At 36.6% G+C, this 14,052-nt stretch overlaps 1 protein-coding gene across 5 annotated transcripts in view; it reads left to right on the plus strand.

Moving 5' to 3' along the window:
• rc3h2 (ring finger and CCCH-type domains 2) overlaps window positions 1-6,031 on the plus strand; it is a 125,702-nt gene extending 119,671 nt beyond the window's left edge. For all 5 annotated transcript variants that reach the window (XM_043720115.1, XM_043720120.1, XM_043720119.1 and 2 more), the window contains exon 21: window positions 497-6,031. In XM_043720115.1, the coding sequence (XP_043576050.1) occupies window positions 497-695 (199 nt within the window). In that variant the 3' untranslated portion in view covers window positions 696-6,031. The remainder of the gene's footprint in view (window positions 1-496) is intronic.
• The last annotated feature ends 8,021 nt before the right edge of the window (window positions 6,032-14,052 follow it).

The following is a 14,052-nucleotide window of genomic DNA, read 5'->3' on the forward strand; positions in this document are numbered from 1 at the left end:
AGAGGTTGGTGGGAATCTGGAACTCATGGCATGTAAAGCTGGCAGAGGCACAATTCCTCAAAACATTTAAGAAGTATTTACATGTGTACTTGTAATCCCAAGGCTATGGGCCAAGTGCTGGAAATGTGATAAGAATTATTAGGTGCTTATTTTTGACTTGAAAAGACTTGATGGGCCGAAGAGCCTTTTTCAGTGCTGTAGTCTTTTAAGATTATGACCATTAGTAGCAAGGCCATAAGATATAGGAGCAGTAGTAGGCCATTCAGTCCATCAAGTCTGCTCCGCCATTTAATGAGATCATGGCTGATGTGATCATCCTCAACTCTGCAAAGACTTAGCTTTATGTGATTTGTCTGCCAGGTGTTGAATAGGGGGCCAAGTATATAGCGACATGAAATCAATTAATTAAAAAGATATTGGATAACTTAATGAAAACATTGTTGAAACTAATTTGACTATCTTAACAGCCATTTTTTGTAATTCTCTTTCTATCAAGAGAGGAACAGAAGATGATACCGATAACTTCTGGCTTTAACCAGCCCACTACTGCCTCTGTTGGCTACGTCACCTCCCCGCCTGTGACTGCTTCCTTCAACATTAGTAATTTAGTCCTGAAAACAGCTGCAGTCAAGTTGTCAGAAGATAAAGACATGAAACCTGCAACTAATGGCGAGACTCTAGTCAATGGAAGCTGAAATGTTTTGTGCTTGCACCAACATTTAAAAGCAATTAATTTTGCTTTCTTTATTATATAATATAATATATAACACATGAATTTGTATATATGTGTGTATGTTATATTATGTATTTTTTTAAAAGAACAATATGGGGGCACCAAATTCCTGTGGACATTTTTGATACTACAAAAGCCCTCCTGAATTAATCATTTTGACAAATAAATTAACTTTAGTCAGATAACAAATTCAAATTCCCAGTGAATCTTGGAATTTGGACATCATTCTACTAAATGCTTTAAAGCAGTCTTTTATGAGTCTGTTGTGAGCCGGTGCAGTAACTTAGCCATTCTTATTCACAATGGCTAATGTAGAACGTAAACAACTCAGTTGTTAACCAGCAGAGCCTTGCAGTAATACATCTGGTGAAAGCTAACTATGACTTTACCTCCTCTTCTATTTCTTTTATATATGTTTTTGTGTATAATTCACACAAAATTGTAAGAAGATAATGGCTTGGAAAACTGTATTTTCGAGCTGTTATGGTAAGATTTAGTTTCATAATATTGTTGCACTTTTCATAGGAAACTTGTTTTGTTAAATGGTGGAAGGAATGTACTTTTCACTTTTTTAAAAAATGCATAATTAGAGTTTCAAAATACAGTTTACCAACAGATTCCATAGCAAATATGGTAAAATAAGATGGAAAAATTGGAAAATACCATTAGTTATCTGTTTAAACAAATACATAAAGCAAACATTAAGTGGGGTGGAATCACGGAAACATTTTGACATTGCCACTTATTATCTACCAAGGTGTGCCTCAGGAAAATAAAATGAAATTATCCTGCCAGATTGATCATTTGGTTAAGATGACATATTAACAGAAAATTGTGGAAATACTTAGGTCAAGCAGCAACTGTGGAAGAGAAAGTTACTAACTTGAAACGTTATTCTGTTTTTCTTTCCACAAATGCTTCCTGATCCAATTTAGTATTTCCAACATTTTCAATTTATAATTCAGATTTCGAGAGTTCACAGATTTTTCTTTTGGTTAGCATGACAGCATGTTTTCACTTTCTTGGCACCAATAATCACACAGGCTAATCAACAACTTTGTGTAAAATCAGTTCATTCGTCCCCTGAAGAATTTGTCAGTTTTGATGCATCTTGGATAGACATTTAGCTGATAGTATTCTGATATTGGTGGATTTGTAGCATCAAGGAACTGCATCATTGCCTATTTTGTTGAGCAGGTAGTAATGAGAAGAAGCAGGTACAGAATATTTAAAAAAAAGAGACTAACTGCCTTCTATCCACCCCCAAACACCAAAGACAAAAATTCCCAAATATGTAGCTAAAATTTGAACACTTGCTTCAAAAAATGCCTTGTCTTATCATTAAATCTTAGATTATTGGTAAAGATTTTAATTAGATTTTGAAGTATGTAAGATAGTGAAATGTTTTTTAATGGCAATAAACTTGTCACCCCAAATTACATGAACGTGTTATGCTAATTGGTTTACATAAAATGCTGTTTGATCATAGCTGTGTTCAAAATATTTGGCTGTTTTGAGGTTTCTGATTTTTATTTGCTATTCTATTTGCTGTATATAAAGTACAGAATGAAAACTGTATTTTGGAACTCCTGCATTGTGTGGTGTTTGCACTGAATGATAAACCAGTTTCTGCTGGTCTCTTGTTTTTCATCCTCTCTATTTTAAGAATTTCTGACTGTTTCTTTGTATTTACTGCAACATATAATGTTCGTCCATTATGCAGCAAGAGCCCAAAAGTACTGTAATAAATTTGAACAATCCAAAGTCACATCTGACAGTCCAGTTTAAAACAGCTGTCTTCAATTTAATCAGACACAAGGAAATGCCAAGAATATCAGTAGTTTTTTTTGATAAAAATACTAATGGTCATAATCATGGTGATGCTTTCTAGTTAATTTAAGGTACAATTTAAGTTTGCCATTGCACGCATGTTTAATGTACTCTGGGAGACTGGTAGATTGACTTATAAAGTAGTTAGGCACCATTGACAGTAAAAGTGTTTAAAAATTGTTTACAAAAATCCATGATTGTGATACTTATGGATATTGTTTATTTTAACTGTAACCTTTTCTCAATTTTACATAAGAGAAATTGAGGGCTAAGCTATGTGGCTTTTCATCATTTCCCTTTGTGAAGTTTCTGAGTTGGCCTTTTTGAGAATTATAGTAGGAGCTTTGTTTTCATAGCTTAGACCAGCAGTCAGAGGAGTAATGATGCATCCATTCATAAAAAACAGATTAAAAGTTTAACTGTCTTAGTCTATACTAATAACATTCTGTTGATTCCCAAGCTTGTATTCAGCTTGCTTATTTTATAATGGGTGGTGTTTTGGATCAAACATTGCAAATTAATAGAACTGTATCAATAATTCCCTTTTTTAAAGCAAGACACTGTTGCATGTATGTAATTTCTGCTATGTAGGTATGCCATTTACTAGTACCCTATGGTTAACAGTACCCTCCAGTCTCTATCTCTATTGTCCTATTGTTTAAATTTTGCATTTTTTTATGTTTTGATGACTTCTGTGAAGTTGATTGTTCTGAAAATCGTACTGGGATATTTTAAACCAAGCACGACTTTCACCAGGTAGCTGCAAAGGAGGTGTTCTGCTGGTAAACAACTTCTGCAAGATCATGTTATTGGTCGTCTGAGTTGTTAAACTGATACACAATACCACAACAAAGTGTCAGAGTTTTTAAAACAGTTTTGTGCACTTCCCTGAGGGTTGAACATTTTTTCCTGGAGGATATTTGCACAGAGTGATAAGGCAGTTTGCTGCTTGATGTTTATAATTGCATTAGGCAGTATCATGAAATCTCTTCCTATTTATAATAGGATTTATTTAGGTTTTTGTAATGAAGGAGTGATATTGTACATTTAAAATTTTGTGGGCCTCCTACTCAGTATCATATACCGAAGCTTATAGTTACTGAGATCTATGCACCTATTGTAGTCTGAAGTTATCAGTCTTTGTGTGTTTACATGGTCTTTAGTCCATATCTCTGAACTTGTACACATTGAAACCTTTTTAAAATCTGGATACTGGTATTGACAGCCACTAGTAAGCAATCTAAAGCTAAACTGACTGAAGACCATTTTACAAGTTCTTCTTTTGCAGTAATTTAATTTTCAACCAAAGCTGCTCTTAACAATATAGATTCAGAGTGAACCAAAACATGCACCAATGCTTTAGGCACGTGGTGTTAGACATTAAAGTAAGTAGCATAGGAACAATATTTAATGTAAATTTTATGTACAAGTACATAATGTTTTCAAATGATGTGTACTGTAGTTTCCATTTAAAATTTCCGGTTTTATTTCAGCTTTCCAATTGCATTATTAATAACCTGGAAGACTTTAAAGATTTCCACAATTCAAATATTCAATAATCACAAGAGTTGCACACAGTTCTGATTATTGCTTATGAATGTGTTAATTATAAATGGAAGTTGCTGTATTGCTGTAACAAATGAATGCCTATTTGAGCATATCTATTTTTCACAAATCATAACATTTATGAGTGTCCAGTGCTTTTCTTGTTGGCCACGCAACAAGCGAGCATAGGTATTTGGAAAAAAAAAGAGTCAAACTCAAGTCCCTAACAGACTTTAAAGTAGGAACAGGGGTTTTTTGAAGTTTTTTTCTTATCCTTGCATGAGTTACATTGATCCATATCCTGCAAAGATTACCAAGCTTTGGAACAAAACCATCAGACTGGAATATAGAATATTTCAAAAGAAATTGTACATTGGGTGCTGCTGCAGTACTTATTCCCTGCCACTGTGGGGTCTCAGTGAATTGTATATAATTGCTTTCTCCCTCTAGTGGTAGAAAATAGGCCCTGTGAATCAAATTTTAGAGAGAGACAAGAGGCCCCATCAACTAATTTTCAGAAATAACCCATACTACCCTGTCCCCCCAAAAACATTTTAAAAATCCTTTTAGAGATATATTTATTGATGTCTGAATTGAGGAAAATAAATTATAACTTTAACTATCTTGAGGGTGTTACATGCTATTTGAACATGACCAAGATATTTTAGGAACCTAGGAGTATCAGAATAACCCTCCGAAAATAGAATGCAGCCCTCGGGGAAATGACCGCCCTCTGTGCTACAAATCTACAAATAGCATCTTCAGTGCTTTCTGAGGGTGAATATATATTACATAAATTAATCTTGTGTATGTATCTTTTTTATTTTAAAATTGCATTCTTTAAAACAAATACTTGGTTGTGCTCTGCTAGAGGGGTATTGGGGAAACTGGTTGCTTTTTTTTTAACAACTGATGCACGTTAATGGTAACGTATCATCATTTTGAGAATCAGTCAACTTTTATTTTAAACATTTAAATGGAATCCATTCCTGTGCAGTTCTGCTGCATGGGCCCAAGATGCATTACATCAGAATTAGGTCACCTGCACATATTCCATAAACCCATCCAGTGAAGGCCTCAGTTAATCAAAGGCATGGAAATGCATGCAATTCCTTAGCTGGGCAAGAGAAATACATTATACTGTAGTTGTGATACAACACACATGTGGTTCTTATTTGTACTACACATGCCCACTGTACAGCCACTTGAAGCGTTGTGATTAGCTTGCAGCGTTTGCTGTCTGCATTTATGCCGTTTTGCATATTCTTTTCCCTGAAAGTTAGGAAAAATATGTTTGCTGCAAAAATAAAATCTTTAGAAAAATTGCTTAGCTGGAAAAGTTGGGAAAAGAGGCCTGTTTTGTCAATTGTACAACAGATTGTGGAGCTCAAGTGTGAATATTTTACGTCTGTATTAGACATTTTCTTTGCAAATCTATTGTTCGATTGAAATGTAAATGAAATTAAAGATGGTACACATCCGTCATGTATAAAGGAGGCACCATCAATAAGATGGATTTAATGGTCATTTTTACTACACCTACTTGGCTTATATTTAAAATGTATAATTTTTTTAAAGTGCTCTGTTAATTAAATAGGGAATAAGTTCTATTCCATTTGTTAATTTCAATTTGACTTCCAAATTGTTGGTCATCTGTTACCTTTTGTTTTAGGAGTAGGATGGAATATGAATGCTAGGCCATTTAGGTCTGTATTGATTAGTTTTGTGATACTGAATAGCAAAGGTTTAATTCTTTGTGTACAAAACCTTGTTTGCTGTAGCACTGAATTGAAGAGCTAATAGCTTGGGCTGTACACTAGAATAGAGTATCATGAATTTCGGTGTTTGAAAGATAATTGGGACAGTTTGCAGTACTTGAAATGTATTTGCATGCATAACAATAAAGTTATTTGTCAATTAAAATTTTCCTTTATTGCTAATCGTTCCTCTGGAAATAAGCATTTTGTGAAATGGGCTTTAACTTGGTTGGGAGGACATCTGTGTAAATGCGTTTGGAATATATTGGAACAGAATTCAAGACATTAGGAAATGGTCAATGCAACTGCAGTACTCCAATTCATTAAAGAAAACGTTATTTAAAAAAAATTAGTTTTGTCATTTAAGTGTTGTATTTTAAAAATGAACTATATTTGATATCCAGTAGCAGCAGCCATTTTTGGGGACCATCTAACAACTGATGATATCTAGAATTTATTGCTTACTATAAATGATAGCTGCATAGGATACCGATTCAAAGGTTCATTGAACCATAAAGTTCAAGTTGTTTATGCGTGTTGTTTGAACTATTCTGCAACTTTTATTTCCAATTTGTACCTTTCTTTTAGGTGATAGTTCTATCATGGATCCACATGTGACTTTTAACCCATGAAAGTATTACATTACTGGGGTTAGTATTCACTGAAAACTGTAAATTATAGATACTTTGGAGATTCAACAAGCTGATTTTTTTGGCAGGTTTTCAAAAAGTTTTCTTCCCATATAATTAATCAAATACGCAATTTTTCACTTGGTATGTATCGTAGCAGCAAACGCACCCCATACTGGGCTAAGAGCCATACAAATATTGAATCCCAGAGAGGTTAGTTCTTGGCTACAATTGGTGCTGGATAAAAAGATTTTTTTTTTCCACAAGTCTCTTGACACCTTTACAGTGATTAATATACACTATTTCAGTACAAAAGGATTTTGTGTATGAAGGCTTCTCAGCTATAATTGTAGTTTGAGTGGTTTGGAATATTTTGCCAGAAGTTATTTGGATCTGGTAAGTGCTTATTTGTACAGGTTGTAAGGTATATAAATCTGTGATTACAACTGAGGGATTTTTCTTTATTTGCTCAAAAGGACAAAATGTACATTCTACTCAAATTGGATAGATGTTCCAATATTACTGAAATAATTGAATATGTACATGAAGTTTTTGTTGCAAACGTTTCGTCCCCTGTCTAGGTGACATCCTCAGTGCTTGGAAGCCTCCTGTGAAGCGCTTCTGTGGTGTTTCCTCCGGCATTTATAGTGGCCTGTCCCTGCCGCTTCCGGTTGTCAGTTTCAGCTGTCCGCTGTAGTGGCCGGTATATTGGGTCCAGGTCGATGTGTTTGTTGATGGAGTTTGTGGATGAGTGCCATGCTTCTAGGAATTCCCTGGCTGTTCTTTGTTTGGCTTGCCCTATAATGGTAGTGTTGTCCCAGTCGAATTCATGTTGCTTGTCGTCAGCGTGGGAATTCCTAGAAGCATGGCACTCATCCACAAACTCCATCAACAAACACATCGACCTGGACCCAATATACCGGCCACTACAGTGGACAGCTGAAACTGACAACCGGAAGCGGCAGGGACAGGCCACTATAAATGCCGGAGGAAACACCACAGAAGTGCTTCACAGGAGGCTCCCAAGCACTGAGGATGTCACCTAGACAGGGGACGAAACGTTTGCAACGAAAACTTCCAGCTCGGCGAACAGAACCACAGCAACGAGCACCCGAGCTACAAATCTTCTCACAAACTTTGAATATGTACATGAAATTGGAACTGGACAACTTTTCAATATGTATATGAAACAAATTCACACTGACCCCAAATAATCCAATATCTGCCACAGAACTAAAGCATTAGAGATTTTCATATTGCAGCAAGATGCAAGGATTGGAGGGACAAGCTTTTGGGTAGTCTTTCTGTCTTGGCCTTGTCTAAAGTTTCTTAGTTATGACTTGGGATTTCACTTTGATGTATTAGACAAAGTGTGATTGATTTATCATTCATATTTCAGACCAAGTTATCTATTTTTCAGTAAGATATACACTCCAAAGAAATCAGTGCCTCCTGGATTGGCCTTTTTGAAACACAGTTGAGAGTGTGGTGCTGGAAAAGCACAGCAAATCAGGCAGCATCTGAGGAGCAGGAGAATCAATGTTTTGATGTGCAACCACTTGCACCCTGCACCTACAGGAAACCAGCACTGGTTTGAATGGTTTGCACAATGCAGTGAATTGGGGAGTTCTTCCTGCCTAAAATGTTGTTTAGGGGGCTAATTATACACCTAAACCCCAAGGGTTCCTACCAGCATGAAGGTCTGAAATGGACTCCACTTTGGTCATAATCTCAATCTCAAAACAAGAGCATGCAATCAGGCCTGTTGCCTGGACTGGTTTATAGGAGAAAGTGAGGACTGCAGATGCTTCAGTAATCCTGAAGAAGGGCTTATGCCCGAAACGTCGATTCCCCTGCTCCTTGAATGCTGCCTGGACTGGTTTATAGTCCACCCTTGGCCAGACTGAGGAGCACTTGAGGAATATTGATGATTCTGGAGTATGAATTACATTGTGATTGTTGATTACTACATTAGTCCTTGAGTAGCCTCCCATTCACCTGAAGTCAGCCCCTTATTACAAACAAATGTTATTCATCTTCCCATTTTTGGTGCTGCTTTGTCAATATTGCAAGTTTATTGAACAGTTGATTTTTGGATCATCGAGGTGAACTTTAGAATTTGTTTGCTGCAGTGAGTTCCTGAGACTTAAAATATAGCCCCAGCAATATCCTGCCTTAACAACTCATTTAGTACCATCCAATTCTCTTCCCTATCTTGGCAGACCACATCATACAATATGCAATTAACCCCACAATCATGACTGTTCCTCAGTTAATGAATACAAGTAAACCAATTTTCAGATTTGAGCTGCCTTGTCACCACAGCTGGACTCTCAAATAAAACCTGGATTACATACATCCCCACCATCGACTGTTTTCCATCACCTGGACAAATTCTGTAGCCTTGTCTGTTGCCTGGACTGAATGTGCAAGATGGCCCTGACTGCCCAACCAGCCAAGTTTGGAGTAATTTTCCACACTTCTGGGACTGACCATGGCTGACTGATGTGGGTACTATTCCATGGATTTGCATTAGACCAACCACCTCACTGACCGTGGTCAATCCACCAGACTAAAAATTGTCCATCTCTGGACTGATTGTGATAATATACCCTGGCTCACTGGAGTCCACAACTGACAGGTACCACTTCTGATATCAATGCAGCATTGTGTCTTTTAGCCCTTTCATATTTTATACGTCTCTTTTTCCTACAACTACTCACTACTGACTTGCATTCTACGCTAAACTGCCACTTCAAGGTAAAGGCTGCTGGCTGATCTATCCACTCAAGTGCCATATGTGAAGCAGAAGCAGTGTGTTGCTAGTCTCCATTTGGGTGGAGTGACAGCAAGGGATATGTTTTGCTTTATCACCATGGAATGTCTACTGGCAGTTTAGAGGTTACAGTGTAAATGATGATAGAGTCATAGAGATGGACAGCACGTATACAGACCCTTCTGTCCAACTCATCCATGCTGACTAGATATTCAAAATTAATCTAGTCCCATTTGCCAGTATTTGGCCCATACCTCTCTTAAACCCTTCCTATTCAGATACCTATCCAGCTGCATTTTAAGTATTGTACCAGCCTCCACCAACACCTCTGGCAGCTCATTCCATACACACATCACCCTCTGTGAAAAAATTTCCCTTTGCTCCTTTTTAAATCTTTCTCTTTTCAGCTTAAATCTATGTCGTCTAGTATTACGACGACTCTACCCTGTGAAAAGACCTTGACTATTCACCCTATTCATGCCCCTCATGATTTTATAATCCTTTATAAGATCACCCCTCAGCCTAAGACACTCCAGAGAAATTGGCACAGCCTATTCAGTCTCTGCCTATAACTCAGACCCTCCAACCCGAGCAATGTCCTTGTAAATCATTTCTGAACCCTTTCAAGTTTCACAACATCTTTTCTCCAGCAGGGAGACAAGAATCAGATGCAGTACTGCAGAAGTGGCTGAAGTAATGTCTTGTACAGCAGCAACATGACCTCCTAATTCCTATACTCAATGCACTGACTAATAAAGGCAAGCATACCAAATGCTTTCTTCGCTACCCTGTCACCTGCGACATCATTTTCAAAGAACTATGAACCTTCACCCCACGGTTTCTTTGTTCAGCAACACTCCACAGGACCTTCCCATTAAGTGCATAAGTCCTGCCCTGATTTGCCTTTCCAAAATGCAGCACCCAACATTTATCTAAATTAAACTCCACCTGCCACACATCAGCCCACTGGTCCATCTGATCAAAGTCTCATTGTACTTTAATGACTACTTTTTTCAGAAGATGTCATTAGATGCAGCCAAAACTATGTACACACCGAGCTGGAGATGTCATCTCACCATCTAAGGAGGGAGGATGGAATAGCAAAGTCTCCACTCGATGGTGAGTATTTGATTTCTGGATTTGTCTGATTAATTAATTTTGTTCACCATTACACTCCACATCAGAGTTCTGGTACAAATTTAACACTACTATTTTTGGGAACTTAACTTCTAAAGATGAGGTAAATGTGGTTTTGGTTTTTAGTGTGTGAAGCTAAACATGTTGAATTTATTAGGTAAAGTGCATTTCATTGATCACCCTGTGATTTTGTTCAAAGGATTTAATGATTGAAGGACTTCTACCTACACTGTTCATGTTTTCAATGTGTTCCTGAATTTGTCATTGACTGATAATCAAGGCGAATTTATCAACAACTTTTCTTATGTCTCAAGCCCAAACCCCATCATTTTCCATTTATTTTGTCTATAATAACCATTTGGCCTTGTGATAAAACACAACCACGCTACCATTAACTAGTTTGTCTACTACTTGAACGTAAGATGTATGTCATTTTCATCTCCTTATTTAGAGAAAGATGTAAATGTGGTGGTTTAGAAAAGGATCACCAGATTGAGCCTGGAATAAGTGGTTTGTCTTCTGAGGAAAGGTTGGACAGACTGGGCTTGTTTCCACTGGAGTTTAGAAGAGTGAGGGTTGACTTGATTAAGATGAATAAGATCATTAGTGATCTTGACAAGGTGAAGATGGAAAGGCTGCTTCCTCTTGAAGGTCAGTCCAGACTAAGGTAAGCTGTTTTAAAATTAAGTATATACTTTTAGGACAGAGATTAGTTCTATCCTCTAAGGTAGTGCAGCTTTAAAACTCTCTGCATCAGATGGCAGTGGAGATGGGGTCATTGAATTTTTTTTTAAGACAGAGGTACATAGATTCTTAGGCAAGGGACTCCAAGGTTATCAGAAGTATGTATATTAGCACGCTGTGCTTGAAGGTTTGTTTTCAGATGTTTTGTCCTTTACTAGGTGACATCATCAGTGAGAGTCTCCAGTGAAGCGCTGGTGGTGTGTCCCACCTCTCTCTTTATAGGTCTTGGTTTCTTAAGGTGGGTGATGTTATTTACATTTTTTTTTCCCCAAGGAAAGGTAGATAAGATCTAAATTGATGTGTTTATTGATGGAATTCTGGTTAGAATGCCATGCGTCTAAGAGTTCTCGTGTGTGTCTTTGTTTCGCCTGTCCTAGGATGTGTGTGTTGTCCCAGTCAAAGTGATGTCCTTCTTTCTGTCTGTATAGAAACTAGTGATAGTGGGTTATGTCTTTTGGTGGCCAGTTGGTGTTCATGTATCCTGCTGGCAAGTTTCCTGCTAGTTTGTCCGATGTAGTGTTTTTACAGTTCTTGCATAGTATCCTGTAAATGACATTAGTTTTGCTGGTAGTATCTAATGGATCCTTTAGGTTCATTAATCGCTGTTTAAATGTGTTGGTAAGGTTTGTGGGCTACCATGATGACAAGGGGTTTGAGTAGTCTGGAGGTAATTTCTGATATGTCTATCACTAGTTTCTATACATACAGACAAAGAAGGACACCACTTTCACTGGGACAATACACACATCCTAGGATAGGCGAAACAAAGAATTCTTAGAGGCATGGCATTTTAATTAGAACTCCATCAATAAGCACATTGATTGAGATCCTATCTACCTTATCTTGAAAAAAAGAACCGGAAATGACATCATCCACCTTAAGAAACCAAAACCTATAAATAGAGAGGGGGGGACAGGCTTCACCGGAGACTCTCACTGATGATGTTATCTAGTATGGTGACACAATGTATGAAAACAAACCTTCCAGCTACGCAAGCTGACTTAGACTTATCATCAACCTGAGCTACAACTCTTCTCAAAAATCGTTATCAGAAGTAGTTGGAAACGTGGAATTTAAGATAAACCATGATCCTATTGAATGTTGGAATAGGTTAGAGAGGCGGATTGGCCTATTATCTATGTTCCTATGAGAAATAATGAGACTGAATTCAAAGTCCAAATTAAACACCAATATTTTAACTAGGTTCAAACAGTACAATACATCCAATAACAATGTACCCATTAGTCATAAATATGTTACAACAGTTATACATGTGATTGCATAATAAGTGGTCTGACTGCTGCAAATCATGTTGTTTGTAAATTGGCTAAAGCAACAATTTTTAACCTTGGTCAGGATCTTCTGACTAGATCATTTTGTCCTTATCAAAAAAGCAAAACTATTTAAAAACACATATTTAATTGTTTGTTTTGTTCAAACTATGAGGCTGTTTCTAATTTCAATGTGCATCTATTTTAATTTTATTGCAATAATTCCACCACTTCTGGATATCACAGCTGTCTTTTATAGTCGCCAAATATAGCAGTGGCTTACTTTCCTGGGACAATACATTTCAGGACCACAAGCTAATTAAATATAGAGTCCCTCAAATTATTGAGAACTTACAATTGGATGCTGGTGAATTAAAGACCGTGTCTATTTGAAGGTGGATATAAAATAATGCATGATTTGTGGATTTTAGAAGAGCATTACTGACAATATGAATCAATTTCTGCCACTTTCAAAGTGCTTCACTAAAAAAGATTTTGACTTTATACTCACTGTATTTGTCACTATTTAGTGGATTCAACCTGATTTGGCAGTTTTTAAAAAAATTTCTTGCAAAATATTCCATAATGTCAAAGTTGATATGTTCTATCACACGTCAGTGATTGTTTATTTGTTTTGCACAAAACAAAATAAAATTCAAAATAACCAATAAACATGGGCCTTTTGCATACTTTGAGTAAGTGTGGTTTAGTTTTGAAACTTAAAGACAGTTATGTTTGAAAAGGGTTTTTTCAAATCTCAAGGTATCTAAACGTACATTAGCTTGAGTCACACTTTGACCTGGCTTTCTTCCTTACAGGAAGTGTTTTACAACATACCCTAATTAAACAAAATAAATATAGTTGCTCATTCGCTTATCAATTTCAATTTGTTTTTGAGAAGCTCAATCCTACTCTCTGAGAAACTTTAAGTTTTGTTAAGGGGATGCAGTTTTGTTTGTGTGCCTTTCATAAAAGGTTTATTCAATGGTACAAGCATCTCACTAGGTATTAGAATGGTTCTTATAAAGCTCTAACTCAACTCAAGCAATTTTAATTAAAATTACAAATCTCTTTAGTGATCTCAACATATATTCACTTCCAAATATAAAGCAAGTAGTACTTTTCTATTCCTTAGTCTTTCATCTATCCTAAGTAGTAAATGAAGGTAATGATTATTAATTTGCTTCACATGCTGTCAAAGTACAAGTATTGCATAGCACTGCTGAGTCTGTTAACTAACATAATCAGCATAGGACTAAAGCACCATGTTATGAGTAATCATTATCTTCAACCTCTTGCTCATAATTTCCTGCTTCATATTATTTTGAGGATCCTGGCTTTCCATTGTGAGCAATTCATGCACTATTTCACACCTGGAGCACCTATTGAATGTTCCTTCTGCATTCCTGGCAATCATTTATCATTGCTGCTCAAACTCTGACTTCTGCTGTAATAGCCAGATCTTCTAATGATGGATTAGTTTTCATTACACTGATCTTAAATCCTCCATTATATTGACAGCTCTGGACCATTTCAAAATCTGATAAATGTCAAATCTTCTATGCTTTGTGACACAGTAGAATGTCCCACTTGTTCCATGAAGACTGAAGATAGTAGTTTCTTGTTCAAG

Source organism: Chiloscyllium plagiosum, chromosome 30, assembly GCF_004010195.1.
Source record: "Chiloscyllium plagiosum isolate BGI_BamShark_2017 chromosome 30, ASM401019v2, whole genome shotgun sequence".
In the NCBI taxonomy this organism is placed as follows: Eukaryota; Metazoa; Chordata; class Chondrichthyes; order Orectolobiformes; family Hemiscylliidae; genus Chiloscyllium; species Chiloscyllium plagiosum.